At 46.3% G+C, this 23,469-nt stretch overlaps 1 protein-coding gene across 12 annotated transcripts in view; it reads left to right on the top strand.

Annotated features, from left to right (window-relative positions):
* Nucleotides 1–23,469, top strand: part of LOC139765935 (cell adhesion molecule Dscam1-like) — a 301,572-nt gene that overhangs the window by 256,983 nt on the left and 21,120 nt on the right. For 7 of the 12 annotated variants that reach the window (XM_071693916.1, XM_071693922.1, XM_071693921.1 and 4 more), the window contains exons 14-37: nucleotides 491–653; nucleotides 1,443–1,570; nucleotides 1,863–2,034; nucleotides 2,188–2,312; nucleotides 3,621–3,751; nucleotides 4,197–4,452; nucleotides 4,652–4,786; nucleotides 5,455–5,693; nucleotides 6,418–6,661; nucleotides 8,740–8,892; nucleotides 9,022–9,177; nucleotides 10,109–10,242; nucleotides 10,366–10,662; nucleotides 11,186–11,265; nucleotides 12,076–12,233; nucleotides 15,155–15,172; nucleotides 16,648–16,746; nucleotides 17,783–17,968; nucleotides 18,357–18,475; nucleotides 18,677–18,854; nucleotides 20,463–20,636; nucleotides 20,773–20,972; nucleotides 21,757–21,868; nucleotides 23,157–23,264. In XM_071693916.1, the coding sequence (XP_071550017.1) occupies nucleotides 491–653; nucleotides 1,443–1,570; nucleotides 1,863–2,034; nucleotides 2,188–2,312; nucleotides 3,621–3,751; nucleotides 4,197–4,452; nucleotides 4,652–4,786; nucleotides 5,455–5,693; nucleotides 6,418–6,661; nucleotides 8,740–8,892; nucleotides 9,022–9,177; nucleotides 10,109–10,242; nucleotides 10,366–10,662; nucleotides 11,186–11,265; nucleotides 12,076–12,233; nucleotides 15,155–15,172; nucleotides 16,648–16,746; nucleotides 17,783–17,968; nucleotides 18,357–18,475; nucleotides 18,677–18,854; nucleotides 20,463–20,636; nucleotides 20,773–20,972; nucleotides 21,757–21,868; nucleotides 23,157–23,264 (3,765 nt within the window). Of the gene's footprint in view, nucleotides 1–490; nucleotides 654–1,442; nucleotides 1,571–1,862; nucleotides 2,035–2,187; nucleotides 2,313–3,620; nucleotides 3,752–4,196; nucleotides 4,453–4,651; nucleotides 4,787–5,454; nucleotides 5,694–6,417; nucleotides 6,662–8,739; nucleotides 8,893–9,021; nucleotides 9,178–10,108; nucleotides 10,243–10,365; nucleotides 10,663–11,185; nucleotides 11,266–12,075; nucleotides 12,234–15,154; nucleotides 15,173–16,647; nucleotides 16,747–17,782; nucleotides 17,969–18,356; nucleotides 18,476–18,676; nucleotides 18,855–20,462; nucleotides 20,637–20,772; nucleotides 20,973–21,756; nucleotides 21,869–23,094; nucleotides 23,265–23,469 lie in introns of all 12 variants that reach the window. The other 5 variants (XR_011716761.1, XR_011716760.1, XR_011716762.1 and 2 more) reach the window with 4 other exon arrangements.

The following is a 23,469-nucleotide window of genomic DNA, read 5'->3' as shown; positions in this document are numbered from 1 at the left end:
TAAATAAGTTGAGGGTGAGGACTGTAGATATACATGGAGAGTGGCAGTAGACACACGGGTGTCAGTAGACATACCAGGGGAACACCTACAGAAGCAACGGACGGCACAAGTTGCTACCACATACCTAGCGTTCAGTGGTTCCTGACGAAGCCTTTGTTTCTGGGTCTGATGACCTTGTACTGGTAGGTGGTCAACGAGAGGGTACAGTCCTCAGAATTACTGTGATAATACTGACTAACACATTCAGAAGTCTAGTGTAGGTAAGTGAATGAAGAAGAGGAGAGCGAGAAGATAACACGTACATAAAAGAATAACTTGTACATGTCGTGATTTGTATAACTTGATCGTGTGTCCATAGCGAAGTTTGCGCAGAGGAAGTGTTTACATGTACGTAAGTCGTGTTTACGTATAGGATCAGAGTCGTGTGTACAGGAGCGTATCCACCGCTGTGTGCTGACGCTGTCTCTCTCCCCCCGCCGCCGCCCCACAGTGCCGCCCCTCATCGACAAGCGGATGATTTCGATGGGCTCAAGCTTCCCGGCCAAGTCCCGGGCCAGGATCATGTGTGTGGTGGACCGAGGCGACCTTCCCCTCTCGTTCGCTTGGACCCACGACGGACGCCCTATCTCCCCAGGACCAACCATCTCCGTCAGGTAGGTCCTGCTCTGCCTGACCGTCTCCAGGAGTCATTGTCTTCGTCAGGTAGTTCCTGCCTTGCTCCTCTCTCACAAGGACTCGTTGCCCTCGTCAGGTAGGTCTTGCCTTGCCTCATTATCTCCAGGACCCACCATCTCCGTCAGGTAGGTCTTGCCCTCTACCCATACAGTCTGTGGTGTCCAGGAGTTCACCATCTGTGCTAGACACGTTATAAAGGACACGCACAAAAATCGTGTTGTTTCCAGTCCTGTATAAAAAATAAAGAAAATATTGGCAGTGTTGTTGTGTGGTAACGTGGGGCTGTTTACGGAAGTTCTCTGTTAGAAACCAAAAAAAAAACCAGAAAAAGTTTTCGAAAATCAGGAGATAAAACAGGGGTGCCATTGTTGCATCCTTCCTGTATCCCGTTTACAGTGTTGCCGCCACCACCCGCCCTGTCCCCTCTACTGGTGTAAACACAGATGCATGTATCCATTCGATGCAAGCAATACAGTTATGTTTTTTCTTAAGTGTTGAACAGAGGAAGTACTTCAACTCATTGTTATGTGATACACACACACACACACACACACACACACACACACACACACACACACACACACACACACACACACACACACACACACACACACACACCGCGCACACACACACACACACACACACACACACACACACACGAGTCATTGAGTGTAGCTAGTGACTATAGATGACTCAGTGAGTTTAGTTAGCGACTGCAGGTGAGTCAGTGAAAATAACACAATAACAGGCGAGTGTTCATGATGCAGGCCCCTGGACGAGTTCACGAGCGTGCTGCTCTTCACGTCGCTGCAGGAGGAGGACGCCGGGCAGTACACCTGCACAGCCACCAACGCCGTGGCCTCGGACGCCCAGACCGTCCATCTCGTCGTGAAAGGTAGGCTGCCAGCTCGTACACACCTCCCTCATACCTCCTCGACGCAGCCTCCTGGCCTCCTCCCGTCCCTGGTGCTATAGATCATTCTTTTGGGACGTATTACATATGACCATCACATACATATAATCATCGCATACAGTGGTCAATGTATATCTCTAAATAGATAGATAGGTCATTAGTTATCATCTAATTAGCGTAGTTAGAGAATGAGTAATTATGTGATTAGCGTGTACTAGCGCCTTAATAGCTCCACACGTTCTGACGAAGAGGTCGTATCGGTTCTCTCCCACAGTGGCTCCGTCGTGGAAGGTGGAGCCGGAGGACATGTGGGTGGTGGTAGGGGCGGACCTGGTGCTCCCCTGCAGCGCCCATGGCTCCCCGACGCCCTCCATCACCTGGCGCAGGGCCGAGGGTGCTGTCCCCAGGCACTACCGCCCCGTGAGCTCCCTCGGGGACAACGTCAGGTAGGAGCCCGCTCCTCTCCATATCATGCCTGGATGACCTCAATCTCTCCTCCCTCCCCATAAAACCCTCATCCATAAAAGTATCAACTGTATTTATATGTACATCGTGAGAGTGAGGACCCGGGTGGTAACTCTACGTTTCCCCTCGGCCAGGCTGGAGCGTAACAACAGCCTGACGGTGCAGGCCATCAGGAGGGACCAGGGGGGCGAGTTCCTCTGCAGCGCCTCCAACGGCGTCGGCTCTGACCTCTCCAAGTCCGTCAGCGTCACTGTGAAAGGTAAACATCCCGACTGGTCTGACTGTCTGTGTGTGGATGAAATTATCTGCTGTCTTCTGTCACCAGTGCTTGTCAGGGTCTCTCTCTCTCTCTCTCTCTCTCTCTCTCTCTCTCTCTCTCTCTCTCTCTCTCTCTCTCTCTCTCTCTCTCTCTCTCTCTCTCTCTCTCTCTCTCTCTCTCTCTCTCTCTCTCAGGCACATCTCTTGTCAGTGCTCGGTAATCTTCAGTTTTATATATATATATATATATATATATATATATATATATATATATATATATATATATATATATATATATATATATATATATATATATATATATAAAATATATATAATATATATATATATATATATATATATATATATATATATATATATATATATATATATATATATATATATATATATAGAACACACAAACCCTCTGTCTTTTTTTAGCATTTGTGTTCAGCTTTGTGGTGTGTTGTATCGTCATCGTCTGCATTTTCAAAAAACCCAAGCCAGAGACCAAGTATGTTATCTGGCATTAAGTTAGCACTGTCAGCTACCCATTATATAGCAGACATTTAATTCCATTTACTTAACGGGGAAAATGAATTATATTTGGTCTGCTCTAGCAAAATTTTATTTCCATGTACACTGTTCTTCCTTCCTCCCCCATCTGTTCATGTGACCAACAGCACCGATCCTTTCCACTTATCCTGCAGTAAGTCTTGAGGTTCACCACGACGTAGGATCATAACGAAGACTCCTGAACCAGGAGAGTCACTCCACTGGAACATAGACCCCATGGTAGTGTGTGTGTGTGTGTGTGTGTGTGTGTGTGTGTGTGTGTGTGTTGGGGGAGTGGAGTGGGCTGGCTCGTGTTTGGCAGGAGGTCCCTCGTGTAATGAAAACTTGATCCTGGGGGTTCAGGCGGAAAATACCTGACCCTTAAATAAGGGAGGACTTCAGGAGGTAGTCAGGTAGACATTGCCTGCCCCGAGGTGTTCCCAGAATTCTTGCCTTATTCAAGGCTCACGAACTTTCCACCTGACCCAAGATCAAATCTGCAGGGCACTGGGGGCCTCTTGGCAGCCCCGGGTGCCACTGCCGGGGTGGGAAGGGGGTTGAGGAGCGCTCTTTGCCCCCAGGGAAACTGGGTTTTGTGGAGTTCAGATACACGCGAGTGTGATGGTGTGTAAGGTTGGCAGTGGAGAGGATGAGTATGGAAGTCTTTGTGTAGGACCTGACACGTCTTTGTGTAGCTTTAGTGCTGACTTATCCCATGTAGCTGTGGCCTGCTAACCCGGTGTTGCCCCTCCCTCAGTGCCCCCGCAGTTCACGGAGGCGGAGGAGAACGTGACGGTTACGGCGGGCATGCGTGCGCAGCTGGTGTGCGAGGCGCTGGGCGACCTGCCCATCACCACCATCTGGTCCTCCGGCAACCCTCCGAAAAGGGTAGGTCCCTTTTGTTGCCAGTCGTCCCTCCCGCGAGGATATGTCACCTCCTGCCATGGTAAGGTTCACCTTCGAGTACACATCGCCTCCCGCCACAGCAGGTCATCATGTCCTGCACGGATAGGAGGTCACCACCATATGCCAGACAGGTCATCTCAGGCCACAGTCGGTCATATCCCTGTCTGGATAACTTGCCCCCTTGTGTGATCTTCCCTACGTTGTTTATTAGTTGTACCATTATTATTATTATTACTTCGATTAATGTAACGTAATCTAGTATACATGCAATAGGATTTTGATTCATTTAAGTCTGTGATTTATATATATGAGGAGAACGGGTTGCCGTTGGACGTGCCAGGAGTCCCTCATTATGAGAGTATTGACTTCTCATTTTCTCATCATTTTCCCTCAGCCATGACAATTATCAGTGTTCGAACTGTTCCAGTTATCGAAGGATGCGGGTGCTGGAGGCATGAACATCAAGGAAACGATACTCAACGGGTCTTCGTCCTCGTCCTCGTCCTCGTCCTCCTCCTCCTCGTCTTCCTCGAACGAGTCCTCACGCCCCGGGGGCGGGGAGGAAGGGCTCCGCTCAGTGCTCAGCGTCAGCACCAAGACCCGCCACGACTCCAAGGTCTTCCACTGCCTCGCCTCCAACGTCTACGGCAACGACACCAAGAAGATCAACCTCATCGTCCAAGGTGAGTGGTGGTGGCGCCCCCTAGCCACACTGCGGCCCCACCTGCAGACTAGGTCCCGTAGGGTCATCCCTCGGCTGGCAGGGTTCTGGCTAGCTTGTAGCTGCTACTGCTGGCATCCTGTTGAGAGAGGAGTGTCAGAAACTCGGTAGGAAATGAGACAAGTATTAATGGGAACTTTCTGCTCCTCCTTCTCCTGCAGAGGTTCCTGGAAGGCCAGGGGCGCCTCGGGTGGTGGAGAGCGGCTCGCGCACCGTCAACATCACGTGGACTGCCCCCGCACATGATGGCAACTCCGCCATCTCCATCTACAGGATCCTCATCATCAACAGCACAGGTGGCTACAACACCTTCCCTTGCACTTCCTACCACTGCGAAAAAAAAAAAAATTCACACATCTTCCCGATTTCACATAGCTTCCCACTGTATAGATGTAGACCATATAGTCATCTTGCGTCTCAGCAAGTGGTCCTAAAGCCTCTCACTGTGTAAAACAAGACTTGTATGTTGCGTATTTGTAGAGATGACACAGACACTGCCATCGTGAATTAGAATGAAGCTTATCAAGACTCACTCACATGTATAGAACTGACTATTACGAAGGTCACTTCAGACACACAGACAGTTGTAGAAAAGAACTTGACACCTGCAAAGATTAGTCTTCACGTAGCTTCACAGAGACAAGGAAAAAAACAGGAAATTACTAGCTACACTGAAGGGGAAACAGTTATCCTCCGACACATAATGTGGCTTCTCCCACGTCTCTCTCACTACCAAGAAATTAAAGTGACATTTGTGTTTTGCTCTTCCGTCCACGCCTCTCGAGTTGAGCCTTCACTGACAATTCATTTTGAGTCATTTTCCGTTTAATTAGTCCTAGGATGATTTTCTCCGTAATGACATTGTAATAGAATCTCTCGTTCATTTAAATAAGGACGGATTAGCGTTCTACTGTGACGGGAATATTCCAGTAATACTAGCGTCGTGTTCACCCATCCCTCCTAGACTCTTGGATGAACGTTGGGCGGATTCGATCCACGGAGGTGGCTTCCCTCGTGGCCCACGTCTCCGGTTTGGCCCCCGCCCACGCCTACCTGGTGAGGGTGGTGGGCGTGAATGCCGTGGGCACTTCTCAGCCCAGCCCCGAGGTCCGCATCACCACCGCCCACGAGCCGCCCACCATGCCGCCCACCAACGTCCGTGTCATTCCCGTCTCCTCCACCAGCCTGAGGGTCACTTGGCAGGTACGTCATGTCAACTCCAGCTTCTCTTGGTCATCATCTCTGATACGATGTGTACATTGACATTATTTTGAGAGATTTTGCATGCATTCCCTTTTTTCTTTTATGTCTTATCACCTGAACAGGTGGTGTCGCATTATACATGAGATGCAACAAGCATTTCTTCCCGGATGACCAACACGGGAAAGGTTAAATACGTGTTTCTAGTATTTACAGTGTGACGTATTTTCACTTCAAAGCAAAAAAAGAAATTTTCCTTCTCATGCTTCGAGCACGGCTCTCGGGGGGCTTCCCGGGCATTTTTTGTTTTATAGAGGTTTGAACATCATTTATTTCCGTTGATTCAGGATGAGCAGATGCTACAAGGGTTTTGCCGTGAGTCAGGGCAGGGTGTACTACACACCAGAGAGAAGGTGAGTAGGGGTGTGCCATTCGCTCACACCACAGGAGAGACCTGGCGGTGGTGCAAAGGCATTTTCGGGTCCCCGTCACACCCCTGAGGGACTAGGCTATCACACACACACACCATAGTGCTGTGTATTACGCGCCCCACACCACAGGAGAGATCTTGTGACATAAGGCGTCGCGTCCGGCCCTCCCTCAACACTCACCTGGGCACTATACCATAGCCGTTGTCGTGTCTCCCTCCCGCCCACACGACAGGTGTGAGTGACCTGGTCGAACTGACGTGTGTTTTTTTTTTTTTTTTTGCTCCCCTTCTTGACAGCCCCCGGAGACCGTCCTCTCGCACCGGCCTGGCCTGGGTTACTACGTGGGATACAAAGTGGCCAATTCCTCCGAGCCCTTCCGCTACCAGAACCTGGAGTCCTCGGCGGCTGGCCTCCACCGCCCGGAAGCCACGCTCAAGGGGCTGCACAAGTTCGCCAGCTACGAGATCACCGTCCAGGGCTTCAACTCAGCTGGCGCCGGGCCCACGTCGCCACCTGTGACCGCAGCCACACAGGAGGATGGTTCGTATACAGTTATATGGAGTCCAGGGGTCCAAAATGTAGCCATAAGTACGTCAGACATGGCATGAGTTTGATTATGGCCTGCTGTAGTCGAGGACCTTAGACATAGTGGAGCCACTGCTGTAGATTATGGCTAGCCAACTGAAGTTAATGGTTGGTCAGAACCACGTCATTTTCAAGGCTCTTTGGTCGTCAGTATGGTACATGTCCACCATTACGGGGAGAACCGGAGTTAATAAGAAGTGTGCAGTAATCTGGAGGTCCTCCTCTTCGTAGTGTTGTGTACAACATCCTGGTCATGAGAGTTGTACCATGATGGTAGAGACAACGTAGGCTTGCTGGGTACAGACATAATGACCCCCACGTTATATCATGGTATCAAGTGTTTACTGAAGCATGAGGAAAAATATGATCAAGTCTTCATTTCTAAGACGAACGTTGAAAATGAGATGGGTTCAGATCAGGTCATGTCCGATGCGAATATTATATATCATATATCACATACACACATCTGGGTAGATACAACAGATCCAGACCATTTATATAATAGTAAGTTAAAGCTTTACGTACAGAAGGGCTTGCAGTATTCTGATATGACATTATTCGCTTCGTTAGAGAGAATTCAGCGGAGGAGGATTATCATATGTTATTCACTCGTGAAAAATGCGACAGCTTCTCATGTCAAGCCCCCAGACGTCCAACTTGATCTCCCTCGACTCCACTTTGACATAAACATACTGGCGTTTTGTTTTTACGTCCCCCGACGCGTCAGTAAGACGTATTTCTACTCACGTTTGAAAGCGACTGAATTCATTTATGAAAGGGAGAATGTTCAGTTGTCATCTTCTCTGTGATTTGATTGCATCGATGTATCTCACAAAGATGGGAAAGTGACCTGATTATATTGTCTGGTAACTCAATATTTGAAATTAATTCTTAATTATTTTAATGTTAAACAAAAGATCGAGATATTTTGTTCACCAGGTGTACTCAGATTAACCAACTTTTCGAGTGTGTTAAATATTGCATACGAATAACACATGAAAAATCTGGTATATTGCGTTCTCATCAAATCAGATAGATTACAGGCATCTACTTGATTACTTTTGTACTCGGAGAGTTTGAAAATGTCGTACCAAGTTCGAGGTTCATTCGAAAGTCTTTTTTATTTTCATCAGTGGCACCAACACTTCATGTAAAGCTGACGGAGAAATCTTCATCGTATGATCAAGAGCTCATTTCCGCCGCTCTGGAATTGAACCAGAGTGTGTGATGTGTGTGTGTGTGTGTGTGTGTGTGTGTGTGTGTGTGTGTGTGTGTGTGTACTTTCCTCCTGAAGTGCCCAAGTATTGAGTTTATAATTGGGTTAAACGTGGTAGAATCTTACTCATTTGGGGATGATAATAAAGACATTACTCGCCGCCCAGTCCTCCCTCCCTCCTTCCCTTGTGAACATCGTTCAACAAATTCGAACATGTCGCGCCGAGGCTTCTGGGCGTGTCAGGCCAAACACAGCAACACAGGCCGCACAGGAAACACAACCATCGCTCATCACCTCTTGAGAAACACACCCAGAGCCCCTCCCCGCGGGACATGTGAACATTAACGCTCACTTCTGAACGTACGTAAATCAGCACAACAGCAACAACACACGAGCATTTCAACTTAATTGTGTCTTTCAGCAAAGAAGAAGGACTTACCGTCTTTTACCCGATGACAGTATTCCTCGTTTGTATCTCTAGTTCTCGGAATGATTTCATGATCTGAGAACTGTCGTGCTGGTCTTGCGAGGGCGGTGTGTAAGACCCAAGATATCAAACAGGTCTTGCAAGGGTGATATGTAAGACTCAAGATTGTTTCTTGGGTTCTCCGGGTCCTTTCAGAAGTAATGGTGACATGTACGAACTGAAGATGTCCTTTTAGAGATGAGAATGGCGCATAGGGTCATTGAAAGCTTTATGTCGGGTTCAAGAGGGTGTTGAATATCATCTAAAAGTGGTCGTGTTGTTGAACCGACTCGTGTAAGATTGATCAGGTTGTGTCTTCAGGGGATTATCGGGATACCTTCTCCCGGACAGTGCCCAGCGAGGCGCCTCGAGACGTCCAGTGCACCAGCTTGTCTTCGACGTCCCTCTTGATGAAGTGGACACCTCCGCCTCCTACGGCCATCCATGGGGTCTTACAGGGCTACAAGGTTATCTACCGTCCAGTCCTCTCTACCAGGTTCTTCCGTGAGTACATCGTACGCTTTTGGTCTCCCTCTTTCTCTCCCCTTTCTCTGTCTCTTCTTTAGCACACCTACTCTTCCCAGGAAAGTCTCACCCCAGGAAAACCATCAGTACCTCTCCTTCTTGCGACAGATCCAGACGACCTGAAGGAGAAGACTGTGGGGACGCTGTCAACGCCGCTGCTGGGCCTAGATCGCTATACCAACTACAGCGTCACCGTCACCGCCTACACCAGGAGAGGGGACGGGGTCCGCTCCAGCCCTGTCTACTGCATTACCGAGGAGGATGGTAAGTACCGCTGGGGGAGGACTGTTAGTGGTGGTGGAGGACAGTTAATGGTGTTGGAGAGCGGGAAGTGGTGCTGGAGAGCAGCAGTCAATGGTGCTCGGGGGACTGTACGAGGAGAGTAAGTGGCGGTAGATGGTGGCTGCAGGTGACCGAAGGGTCAAGTTATACAACAGGTCATTGAATGGTGATGGAGGATGGCTAGTGGTGCTCAGTAGAGGATGATAAGTGGCACTGCGTAAATCTAAGTGGAGCTGGAGGGCGGTAAATAAGTGGTAAATATTCGGTAACCTGATGTAGATGGTGCTCATTGGAAGACGTGACCTGGTTATGATGAGTGGTGAATGGTAAGCGGTACTGAAAGACGAGGTGAGTGATGCTCTGTGGAGGTTGGTACTCTTCGCTGAGTGGAGGACGGATACGTCGTGGTGAGTGAGTAATGAAGAGGTGGTTAGTGAAGGATGTTAAAAGTGGATGAGGATGAACTGTGCACAATGATATACGTGGAGGACGACGATATGTGGAGTTAAGTGGAGCGCAGTCAGTGTCGCCCACTTTTAAGAACGGCAATTGGTGACGTGTGAACAACAGGAGGTTAAGACACGAGCAGACGGTAAGTGGATAGACGACTGGGAAGTGGATAGATGATTAGAAGAGTTAGTATAGGAGACGGTGGCGACTACGTAGTCACAAACAGCGTCTGGTCATTAACAGTTTGATTGGCCATTATTGATAACGAGCATTGCAGTATGACCCTTGGGTATATGATGCCAGGTCAGCCCCTCTCACCTGACCCTTTGTCGAGGGAGTTTCCCCTTTCTATTTCATCCCTTGCGTCGTGATAGTAGCATTAGTTAACCATACTTAGTATTAATAGTGGTAGTTAAGTACGGCGGGAGAGCAGAGATGTGACACTCGATGTCCCCTCCCTCAGTTCCAGGACCCGTGGAGTCGGTTAAGGCGCTGGCCGTGGACAGCCAAAGCGTTCTGGTGGCCTGGCGACCGCCGAAGCACCCCAACGGCGTCATCACCAAATACACTGTCCACGTAGACCAGACGGACCAAAAGGTTTGTCAAAACTGTTCGATTTTATGCATCATCTTTCGCTCTGACACCATCTTGTGTTGATGTATGTGACCAAACAAACAACCTGTTTGTTTGTATCGCAGAGTTTGTTTGTTTATCCCACAGGCGGGGTCATCGACGTCGTGGGGCGTGGCGGGGTCTGGCAATTCGCCCGGGTCCTGGTGGGAGGGTGGTGGTGGAGGCGGAGGCAGCAGCAGCAGCAGCAGCGAGGGTGGAGGACGGTCGTGGGTGGTGTCAGGCACCGAGCGGCAGTACCTGGTGGCTGGCCTCGCCCCTACCACCACCTTCGGCTTCACGGTGAGGGCGTCAACGCTGGTGGGAGACGGTCCTCCGGGCACCCGCGTGACACAGAGGCCCAGTTCACACGCCCCGGCTGCCATAGCCTCCTTCTCGGACAATACGGTCAGTTGGCGTTGGGGGAAGAAGTCTCCAAATTTCTGGAAATGATGTTTGATATTGTCAGTGACGTCGTAGGTCAATATTGCAAGAGTGATATTTACTACAGATGCATGGTGATATGTACATACTATGTGTATACCTACTATTCATACTATATTTAAGCCTCTGGCAAGCAGCGATGCGTTTTATTTACTGAAGTAGATTATTTCGGGGTATATATTTTACCTAAGCACCTCAAAGTTCCACCACTGTGTATTTTCTTCGAGTCTGTCTTCGAAGAAAATGGACAGTCACTTCGTTACTTGATTTCCGGACTTTTTGTTTTTCATTTTCTTACTACCCATTGTGGATACACATCCTCCACTGTCCACATGTCTCTACATTTATCATAAAGGATTATGCATTGTGCAAGAGAGGGTGAGTGGGAGTATACTTTGAGGCACTTGGGTAAAAGTAGATACTGGAAGGTCTACTTTTGAGTAATGTGGCAGTAGAGTATTGTTATGACGCTGGTGTGACGCAACAGGTGGCGGTGTGGGGGGAGGAGCTGCGTCTGGCCTGTAGGGTGGTGGGCAGCCCCACACCCACCCGCACCTGGACCTTCAAGTAAGTACCTACACCTCACGTTCCGTATATACGCACCACACTGAGTCATGTTCCACATACACGCGCGCCGTGCTTATTCATGCTCTTACGCGCCCGCACGCTCTCCGTGCTTTTTCATGCTCCACATGCGCGCGCGGTGTAAAATCATACTTCATAAGCGCGCGACGTGCACAATCATGGTCCACGAGTGCATGCCACACTCATCCTACACAACACGCGCACCTTGCTCAGTAACGTACCACACATACACATGCTCGCCGTGCTTGGCCATGCTCCACGCGCGCAGCGCTGTCATGCAACACACACACACACACACACACACACACACACACGTGCGCGCGTGCTCATTCATGCACAACTTACGATTACTCAGTTTTGATTCACACACCAGCGCTTGCACACACGCACCACGCTCATCCATGCTCCATATGCACCACGCTTATATTTATGTTCCACTCATACGCCAGCATTTCATGATGCTCATCACTGATAATCCACACACATTCACTGCACTCACGTTCCACATGCTCCCACTCCACATACTTTATACTCGATGCACACACACACACACACACACTCATCACGAACGCTTGACACACTAGACTCATATGCCATTATTATGCACTCAGTACTACCAAGGTTAGTATGCCCCTACAGTTCCTGGTGATGTGCATATACCACACTAACCCATTACACCCAGCTGACCCAATATGCCCCATAACTCATCATACCTCATGACCTAGTATACCTTAGTGACCCATCATACCCCAGTGACCCATTTTAACCCAATTGACCTATGGTGTCCGGCAGCGGTAAGCCGATGGTACCGTCCCAGAGCCGGGCGAAGGAATACCCGGACGGGAGCCTCCTGGTGCGTGACGTGCGGGCGCAGGACGCCGGCAACTATACGTGCACCACCACCAATCTCCATGGCTCAGACTCCATCAACTACGCCGTCACTGTCCAAGGTATGCCTCCCAGTTCATTCTGAACCTTCCACCTCATTCTCTTGTGGCCCGATGATGCCTCAAGCATATCCTGCTGCCAATGAGTTAGGGAAAGTGATTCTCGTGTGTTGAGTGGGAGACGCTATCCCTCCGCAACAGAAACTAGGTCACATGTAGTTTTTGCGTCAATAATGGGTATGCGCCTCACCCTAGCATGACCCCTTGGTTCGATATCCCTCTCCGACCTTTCTGTCATATACTGGCTTTCAGTGTTGCATAAAGAGCCACGTAGAGCAGCCGATTCACACTGTTCTTCAAATTTACTCATTCTGTAGTATGTATTCCGAGTCCCACTTAATACAGTTAGAAATCCTGTCCGAAATCTTGTTCGTCATTCTTAGGGATGAATGTGAAGTTCTCATATACTTGAACGGACACAGAACACAGTATAGGAGAAATTATGGTTTGGTATTTTAAATCAGGACCCTATTGGTCATTAAGCAGAAAGAAGAGCGAAATGATTATCTTTCAGTTTTACTTTTTGTTATTCAAATATCTGTTCATACAGAACTCCAACTGTATAGCATGGCTGGGCACTACGTATAGCAAGGCTGGACACTACGTAGATACTCGGTTTTATTAAAAAAAGAAAAAACTAACTGAAGTCTTGAAGTGTCACAAGTACCTCCCAGTGTGTGTGTGTGTGTGTGTGTGTTAGTGTGTGTGTGTAGCCATATTACTCACGATCATCGTTTTTCCCCTCACAGCATCTGGTCTCTTCACCCATTCAACATCACCTCCTCACCGGCTTATATTGATGGGGTCTTGTCCCATTAATTTAAGTACCTGAGGGAGATAATCATATTGTGGCAAATAAGTCCAGAGAGAGAGAGAGAGAGAGAGAGAGAGAGAGAGAGAGAGAGAGAGAGAGGTGCGACCACAGTAATGCTAAGGTCTCCTTTGCCCCAGGAGCGTGGCATGGGCCGTAATGCCTGATTTTAAAACTGTTTTCAGGTACTGCTGCTGCATGGATGCTAACCAGTCGTACTTCTGTAAATATTTCTTTTTATCAAATGCAACATTTTCGTGCATTTTGTGATTAGGGTAATTTGTAAACAGTTTTTAGAATGGCATGAGTCTTAAACTGTACAGCTAAATTGGATATGTGCACGTTATTCACAAGAGACCACGGTTGGATGAATTTCCTGAGTATATGTTGAATGATAGAGTAGTGTCTCCCCCTTAACCTCAACCCCCTCCCCCTGTCTTTCCCCTTCCCTGGCACTCTTCCCTCCCCCTTTCTCCAACCTGCCACTCTCTCTCTCTCTCTCTCTCTCTCTCTCTCTCTCTCTCTCTCTCTCTCTCTCTCTCTCTCTCTCTCTCTCTCTATCTATCTATCTATCTATCTATCTCGCCATTTTCCCTCTCCTCCCTTTCTCCTCCCTTGCCTCTTCCTCCTGCCGTTCCTCCAACCCCTGGCACTTCTTCCTCCTCTCCAATAAAGCTTTCTCCCTCGGCCTTCTTCCTCTATCTGCCACTTTTCCTTTCCCTGCCACTCCCTCTCTCTCCCGCTCTCACTCTTTATGCCGTTCTTTCTCCTCCTGCTACTCTGTATTCCATTGAAAACTATCCCGCTCCTTCATATTCTCCCACACCCTGCCACTCCTTCACCCTGTCAATCTCCCTATAGCTTTACCTCCCTGCCATTCTCCCTCCCCTTACCTTTCTCCTCCCTGTCATTCTCCCTCCCCTAACATTTCTCCTTCCTTGCGTTTATTTTTCCTTTCCCTTCCTCACACTGTCACTATCGCTCCTCTGCCTTTACCCTTCCTCTACCACTATCATTTCACCTGCTTTTCTCCTTCAGTGGCACTCTCCCTCCGTCACTCTTCTTTCCCCCCCTCCCTGGCACTTTCCCTCTTCCTGCCTTTCACCATCCCCTGCCACTCGTCTTGACCCTACCCTCCTTTCCCTGTCGGTCCCCATGTTCCTTCCCACTTTCTCCTATATGTAGTCCAGCTACTTTCCTCTCTCACCCATCTGTCTCTTCCTTTCCTTATTCCTTTCAACCTCCTCTTTCTCTTTTTTTTTTTTCGCTTCATCTCTACTTCCTCCTCAATCCATCTGCTTCTTTTTTTTCTTTCCCAAAATTAATTTTATGCCAATTTGTCACGCGACGATTTTGTCACAGTTCAGTGTGCCAGAAAATGAAAGCGGTATTGACTGCCATTTGATATTTTCGGGTTCACTACATTTACAAATTCCGACCCTAAAATTTCTGTAAATGTATTGAACGCCCCCTCCCCCTCCCACCGTGAAGACTTATCTTCTAATGTAGTTGATTCAATATCAGAGACAAAAAAAAAAAGAAGAAAAATTGGCATGACGCTAAATATGGTTTTATTAGGTAGTTGAGTGAAGTTTTTTGTTTCTTTTTGGCAATCCAAGACTTAGAATTATAAATTCATTTATGGTGCGAAATGGTGGAGAGGTTGGCTGGCCCGAGGTGGAAACCCGGCGTTGAATGGCTAAGATGGCAGGTCTCCACCAATGAGAATGTGAGTGTGAGTGATGCTGTGAGAGACGCAGCGTAAATTCTTCTGTTTGTAAGACCAGACCAAGTCAAACCAGACGAGCAGTGATAGATTTTAATTCCATCTGGAGTGGACAGTTTCGGAATCAGCTTGACATTTTATGCTAGGATTGCCACCAGTACGTGAGTTCCACTCACCGTATGCATGAGTTTGGTATGATGGCATGGGTAATCATGACTATATCATCCTTAGTTTAAGATGTATGTGAAATGTGTATGATTTTAATCCATCGCTTCTGTTTTGACATTATTAGCGTCAGCTGAGGTGGCTTTTTGCCTGCTTGACATGACCTGAGCTGACCAGCCCCTGAACTGTGTCACTTCATGCCTCTCTATCTCTTGCATGCAGCATCCAGGGACCAAGGAGGTGAGTCTTGCTGCCACATTTCCCGTAATGTCTCTATCGTGTGAATGTCTAACATCACCCCAGCACCTCAGACGTTGTGCACCTTACAGCAGAAATCGCTGGTGATGTGAGCTTATGGGGATAATTAATGCCTCTTATACCCAACAGGATTTTTTTTTTTTAGCGTGGTAGATCCACAACTAGATTGTATATTGTTCAACAACATTTGTTTCACAGTTCATGATGTAGGAGACCGAATCTGCATTTAGGTTAGCCATCAGGGATGTAAGAGGGTGATGTGACATGAAGCAGCCGACCAAGTGGTGGGGTTCCACAAGGCTCAGTCCTGACTCCCAACCCTAATTTTCCTCGTCTGCTTCAGTAACTTAGAGAGACAGAACTCATCGGTAGAATCTCGGATTTTGCCGAAGACACGAAATTAGAAAATTATGTAAACTCATATGAGGAATGGCTAGAGATTCAGAGGGTTTTTTACGATTTGGTAGGTTGTGCAGAGTCGTGATTATGATGAATTTCAACGTGCTACAAATGTAAATCATGAATACAAAATGCATGTGAAACCCCAACTCGAAGTTAGTAAATTATGTTTGAGTTGAATTGGGTTAGATTAGATTATGACTGGCTAAGTAAGGTTTCGGTGAATTGGTTTCGGTTGGCCCATGTTAGTTTCAAATGTTAGATTGAATTTGCTTGGGTTAGGATTAGTTAGATTCGGTTGAGTTGGATTGGGTCTGGTGAGGTTGTGTTTGTTGTTGGTTAAGTTAGGTTAGATTAAGTTGGGCTGGTTTGAATTTGGATAGAATAACTAGGGTTGGTTGAATTAGGTTGACTTCGATTAGGTTTGGTTCTATAGGGCTGGAGTGTAGCAGAACCTACACCGAACCTAACCCAACCCATCCTATTGTTGTAATCCAACCTGATCAACCCAGCTCACTTTAGTCAGAACAAACCTAACGTTACTTAACTTAGCAGTGAAACCCAAACCTAACTAACCTTTCCACTTCATCCTAACCTAGCCCTCCAGTTTCGTGCTAAAAAGTATTACTTTGAGGTGCTAATGTTAATATCATGGTTTAACAGCATTACTTACCCCTCCCCCCAAGTGCCAAATTTTAATTTCTGTTATCTAGAATCACTAGGTTTAACATTGTATCATCCTCAGTGGTAAGGCCTTATCATTGTTCTCCACTGTACTGGCATCAAATAATGCTGCCCTTACAGTGTTGAGGCTTTAAAATCAGCCTTCCCATACCTTAGTACCAAGCTTTAGCTGCAATTCACCCATGATGCCTACATCTAATGATGTTTCTCATAAGAGTGCCAAGATTCAAGAGAATTGTCTGCACCAGTGGCAAAACTTGACCATGTCTCTCGCTTGTGCCAGATTTAACAGTTGCTTTGCACCACAGCCAAGATTTAACCCATTGCCTCCCCGATGTCAAGGTCTGATTGTGTTTCCCCACCATTTCTTTCAGTGCCACCATCTCCCCCACTGGTGTACGTGTCAGATGTGACAGCCACTACCCTCACGGTTCGCTGGCGAACCATCAATTCTGGAGGTGCTCCCATACTGGGTAGGTAACACCTGCCTCTCTTATGGCTTACCTAATCTTTGGTCATGACTTATGTAATTGGGTCATTGTCTGTAGTTTATTTCTGGACTTAACTCTAGCATTCCTGTACACCCCAGTAATGTATTGTTTTGTACTTCAGTAATGTATCATTACATGCCACAATAATGTATCACTTTATACCCCAGTAAAGTAGCATTATGCTCCGTATCACTTTATACCCCAGTAAAGTAGCATTATGCTCCACAGTAATATATGACTGTGTGCAACAGTAATGTATTATAGTCTGCCACAGTTATTGTTCACAGATATTGTGTAGAATCCTAGAATGCCAAAAATAAAGTCTGAGAGTCTAAGATGAATTATATGGTAAAAATAGAAGTAAAAATGTTAGAGAAATTACGAGAGTCAACATAAACAGGTTGATGAGTTTTTTAAAGGAAACCAGAATGTATGATCTTTTGGAAATAATTCTAAGTTTTTAGACATCGTCTTCATGCTCAAAAGCCCTGTATATACCATTAGGCTCTAGCACTTTAGACATTCCTTTGAAGCATTCAGTAATGTATACTGTGTACTTGACTGGAGTATTATTTCAACTCATTCATATACCACCATTTACCATAGCACTCGTATCTGTACCAGTGATGAATCACAGTACTGCATTACAGATGATTGCTCCACAATCAGTGAAATACATTTTCATGTTTTTTTTTTCATGAAAGAAAAAAATTTAGTGCTTATCAGGACGGGTTTCCTTTGATGGTAAGGAACTTTGGGTGTTTGATGTTCACTCGACGTAACTTGACGGAAGCCATTTGTCCTACGAATGTATGTGCCATTTGAGATTATTATTAGACTGTTGATGTAGAAATGGGGTGAGACATTGTTTTTCTCTTTTTCGTAAGAAGTATAGATAAGAGGGAATAAAAGCTGAATTAGCAAGGTAAAAAACATCATTGAGTTGTATAGTTTGTTAGTATGAATGTTGAGTATAGGGTTACATTAAGGATTTTAACGGGTTTGTATCCTGAGGCAGGCTACTATCTGCATGAGAAGCGGGAGTTTGGCGAGTGGCGGCGGGTGGAGGTTCCTCCTGATGCCCATTCCTACACGCTCACGGGGCTGCAATGTGGAACTCGCTACCAGGTGTATGTCAGTGCTTACAACCACGTGGGTGCCTCACAGCCCAGTGATGCCATCCCCACAAAGACCCTTGGACGAGGTAATCCTTAATGATTGTAGAATTTGTATTGTAAATGGCTGTTCATGCCCACATCCGTTTGTTTTGTATTTGACACAAGTGAAAGTCATAGGTGAGAGGGGAGGGACATCGCTTAGTTTCTTTGCAGTTCTGTATAATCATAACACCACACACACACACACACACACACACACAGAGGTGAACTGGATGAGTAATCAGTTTCATGACCAGAGTCATGAGATTGGCTGCTGTGGTGGTTTATTCAGCTCCCATTTACATATCATGATGATATTGATTGAACTAATACCTTTCTTATGTACAGAACAACAGATGCTAATGCATTGTTATGCTCAGTATATGTAGCCAGAACCTGTTCTGTGTGAATAACTGTTAGTGGGTTTCCTTCCAGAGCCAATAGTGCCGGCCCAGTCCTCATTGCTCCGAGTAAATGTCACTTCCATCTCTTTGAATCTGGCAGCCTGGCTGGATGGTGGATGTCCCATTACCTCCATGGTAGTCGAGTACAAGGTCAGTCCAAACTTGTCCATCTCATTTTTTTCCTGCTGGATTCTTACTGATCACTGCATATTACTTTGAAGTTATCTCTTAGCAGTAACCTTTTGTGTGACTTACTCTACGTAACTAGACATCAATGCACTTGTATGTATAACAGAAGTCACTGCCTTACTTCAGAGTGAGCAACTCACAGTAACTTCCTACCCTGTGCAGGAGCGTGGCCTGTCGTCATGGACGCTAGTGTCCAACCACGTGCGATGGGACAACACGAGTGAGTTCGTAGTGCTTGATCTAAAGCCTGGTCACCGTTACACGCTGAGAGTCACTGCTCACAACTCTGCTGGCTCCTCTGTGGCCACTTACCCCTTCACCACCCTCACGCATATTGGAGGTATGGAGACACCCTTCTCTCTCTCTCTCTCTCTCTCTCTCTCTCTCTCTCTCTCTCTCTCTCTCTCTCTCTCTCTCTCTCTGTAGCCACCGACAATGGAATTGTATTACAGATACTACCCATCTGGGTATCAGGAAGGTTAGTGATGGTTGCACTATGAGCCAGCACTTTAGTGGTTACCAGTGCCACTCCCTTAGCTTATGTAGCTGCTGTTTCCTCTAACTGACCCACATGTGGATTTGCTGGCTTTCAGTCCACAGACATACTCCACAGACATACTCTATCTCACAGCGCTCAACAATTCACACAACTCATTCTTTGTTAACTGTATATATTCTTGCTTTGAGAGCTATACACTAGTACTATTGGAAAAATCTCATTGTAAGTTCAGGTGCTTTTTTGACAAGAAAAATTAGACTGCTGTTGTTGTTTCCTTCATTCTGACATTTTTCTTTAATCTGTTAGGTTTCTGTAATCTGTCAGGTTTCTGCTTTGGGTAGTGAAATTTACCTATTGTAGGCATGGGGCCTCCTGAGACAGGAAATAAGGCTAGGGCTAATGTGTCTCCTCTTCCTCAAGTTAAGATTTTAGGGTGCCATGAGCTGCAAACCTTACAAAAGAAGATAGTGATGAGAAGAAATAAGAAAGGTAGTAAGAGGCCTTTAGCCTGAACAGATAGACTGAGGCTGTAAATTAATTTGCTGGCACTTCAGACATGGGCAACTTCAGCCAAGGCAGAGCAGGGGGTTAAATTTTCTGCTTTACACTTTGTCTGGCCAGAAATGTAAAGTTTAGTCTCTTCCTAACTCTCCCTCTTTTCCTCCTTTTCTCCTTCATAGTTGATCGGATGTCTTTCCATCACAGATTGTGTGAACTGCCTTTCATGTTTCACCTAGCCCCTTCTCTTATTGTCACCCATGCACACCACTCCTGCTCTCTTACTTTTGCTTCCCCACCCTTTTAATTAGCTCCTTCATTGACATTTAATAGCAGCAGGCTTCTGTAGAAAACTGTCTTAAGAACTACAATTTGTATATCTTTATATATACAGTGTCCACAAAAACCATGTCAATCCCCCCTGTCTGTTTTCAAAAGTGGTCACACTTACATTTTAGTACATTGTCATCTCTTCTCTGGCTTTGATTACATTTTAGTACTTTGTCATCTCTTCTATGGCTTTGATTACCATGTGCAGACATCTGGGCAGGGAATTGGCAGGGTTACAGAAGTATTAAAGAACCATGTTGTAGGTCCTCAGGGCCTTAATCTGAATGGGGCGATAAGGTGTTGCAGGAAGCAACTGTCTGATTGTGCATTTTTTTGGCAACCAGACATACATTGATTTCACCCAGATAGCATGATATGCATGTACCCGCATTAACCTTGGCCATGTATTGCCTTTGAAAATATATGGTGGGCAGACATTGTTTTTTGATGGCACTTGGGTGAGTATATTCTTCTGGATTGGCAGTAAAAAATAGAAAAACATACTCACCATCATGTTTGGTATTCAGGTGTACATTGCCATTTAAGTATGTCTCCCAGTTGTGTTTATCTTTCAAAATTGCTTCATTGTATCAAATAGTAGAGAGATTTGTGTTATTACAGCCACATTGGCACCTGAGCTGATAGTGCATGATGCGGTGGGCCTGGCCCCTTGGTACTTGGACTCCCATGTGCTGGTGGCAGTTGTGGTGGCCTGTGTGCTTGTTCTACTTGCTGTCTGTGTTGCCGTTGCCTACACCTGCCGTAGGACCAGGACCCACACACAGACATATAAAGGTCAGTTATACCCAGTTGTTTCCGTGATAGGGAAAACAATTGTGGAATTTCTCTTTCATGTGATTATGAAGAAAAAAGTGGATTATGGTAATCAGTTTTTCTCTTCACTCTCTGAGTACCCACTTCTTTGGCGCAGAGGTGAACCATGTGCACAACGATCTGACTCCAGACTCTGGCTTGACCTCAGAGACTCTCCTGGGAGGCCACAGCCTGGAGATCCTGGAAGCCTACACTCCCTCCACACTTCCATTAGGTTCCTATGAGGAGATCTCTCCTTATGCCACCTTCAGGATGCCGGGTGAGACGAAAACCCCGCCGCCTCCGCCCCTTCCCTCGGTCAGTACTGAAAGCATCACATGAGAGTTGCTGTCCTCATTGATCTTTACACTGTACAGCTGCCTTGACATTATACTTCAGGCTTTCCTTTGATGTCATTATGCACAAAGTATGTAGAATAGACTGATTTATATAGTATTCATGGTTCTCGAAGCATGTATTTTACACATTTTACACAGTTAAAGTTAAGAAAAGAGGTGAGGATTTCCAGCCCCCACACCCATCCCTTTTAGTCGTCTTCTATGATATGCTATATATATATATATATATATATATATATATATATATATGACCAAATTGGAAGAAAGTTGGAAAGGTAGAGATACAAAAGTTGTTGATTTTATCTTTTTTCATCAAGGACAAAAAGGATTAATCTCTCAAAGTCAAATCAGTATACTTTCTTTTCCATGAAAAATGTATCTTTACTGTTAATGTTCACTGAATTTATGTACAAGAACACTGAAATACTGAAATCATTACTATCTGCAGCATTGATAATCTAATTCTGACTGTTATTACTTTTTGTTTGCTCTACCATTATTGTATATTTTTTCATTGTATTTATTATGATTGTTATCATCAGTTCATGCTAATGCTCATTCTTTGATCATCCAAGAGATATTTCACTCATACCATTATCTGATTAAGTTTATTTTCTTGTCACTTTTTCTGTTGTAGATTTCTGTTGGTAACGATGGGACCTTGTTTGTGTTGAGTTAAATATCAGGTGAATGTTTAAAGTGTTTTTATGTTCTTTTTAGTTTTCTGTTTGTTCCGTATCTAGCGTGGTGACCCTCCCCCAAGACTGATGCCCTCCCCCCTACAGCCGGTGGCGAGTGTGGCAGAGTCGACCTACAGCCGTGTCAAGAGAAAGTGTCCGGCAGTCCCTGATGGAGGTGAGAATCTGCGGCGTGCCCCACACTGCCTCCTGCACCATCACTAGCTACCCACACTAACTCAAACCCCAACTCGTCATCCCCTACAGACTGTTCATACCCTTTGGTCTCTCACTTTCTCTCTCTGCACAGCCACACAGACCAGCCCTAGCTATGCACCAGTGCAATGGGGCCTTTTCTCTCATGCCAGAACAGCCAGTGTGATGCTGGTTTAGTGGGTCCTTTTCATGCTTGCATAACCCAGTGTGGTGCTGGTGGAGTGGGTCCCTCTCATGCTTGCGAAGCCCAGTTTGGTGCTTATGAAGTGGGTCCCCCTCAGCACAACTGATTGTAGTGCTGCTGGGTGCCTATCATGTCTGCATAGCCCAGTGAGGTGTTGGTGTAGTGGGTCCCTTTCATGTCTGCACAGTCCATTGCAGCACTGGTGTATTGGGTCCCTGTCACATCTGCACAGCCCAGTGAAGTGCAGTTATAGTGCATTTTGATGTTGGTCCCAACATGGTCAAATGTTCCCCCAGAGAAAGACTTTCATGTCCTCAGAAGACTTTGTTTATTGCATTGAGTAATAAGTTTATTTTTACGTGAAGAACCATAAGAACAATACTGTAAGTAGATTAATAAACATCAGTCTTATTATAAGATTGAAAATGTTGTAACTCAATTCTTGTGTCATGAATATAATAAATCTCTAAGTGTCACAGTGTAAATTGTTAGTGTCATCCCAGCAACTGTATTGCTTGGAACAGCTGGGACCTACCCTGCACACCACTCGCCACCACTACTTCATAACACTACTTTCCCTGCCCTTCGTGATGCCTCCATCATCCACCCCTTAATGCTCTCATGCACGAATAGTCAACTCTGGGCTGAAATTCTAGCACTACTAAGACTGGCACAACCCTCAAGTGAGTAACAACACTCGAGGTGTTACTGTTCTTCATTCCCTCATCTTCACTTACTTCCTGCCTCATGGACCTGAGTCCACTTCATGAGTGGCACTGAGGCACTGCGTGCCTCCCTTGTCCCTCCCGCCCCAAGCACGTTCCTCCTACCTCCCGCACTGTGAGAATCCTGGTGGGCATTGGGTCAGTATGCCATCTGCCTTTATCACAGACCCACACCAACCTCACCACTGGTGACCTCAACCACTGCCATCTTATATAGTCTTTGCACCTGCTCACTGAGCTACTGTCTACTCTCATCAACAACTTGCATGCCGACCTTAGCGGGCCTCCGAGACGACCACCCCGGATTTGGCCAGCATTCTGAAGTGGGCGCCATTTTGCAGGCCTGTCAACGCCTTCTCGTAACGCTCCAACTGACCACACCAACGACAAGGGCAACAAGGCCGTCAAGGGCAAGGGCGTGGCCAGGGGCCCCTCCATCAATGAGAAAGGTGCGTGTCAATTCTCTTTTTTGTTTTATGTTGACAAGACAAACTATTTGTTGCATCTACTATGTCAGTCATCTAGCAAAGCTCATCCCATTATGCTGACATAATGCCTTATGACATAGGCTTTTCTTCGTATAGATTTGTTGTTAAAGGTTCTTGGTAGTTTACAGTGAATGAATTGTATTTACATTTTTATGATTTGTACACT

The sequence above is a fragment of the Panulirus ornatus genome, chromosome 56 (assembly GCF_036320965.1).
Source record: "Panulirus ornatus isolate Po-2019 chromosome 56, ASM3632096v1, whole genome shotgun sequence".
Taxonomy (NCBI): Eukaryota; Metazoa; Arthropoda; class Malacostraca; order Decapoda; family Palinuridae; genus Panulirus; species Panulirus ornatus.
This window is presented reverse-complemented; position numbering and strand designations above follow the sequence as displayed.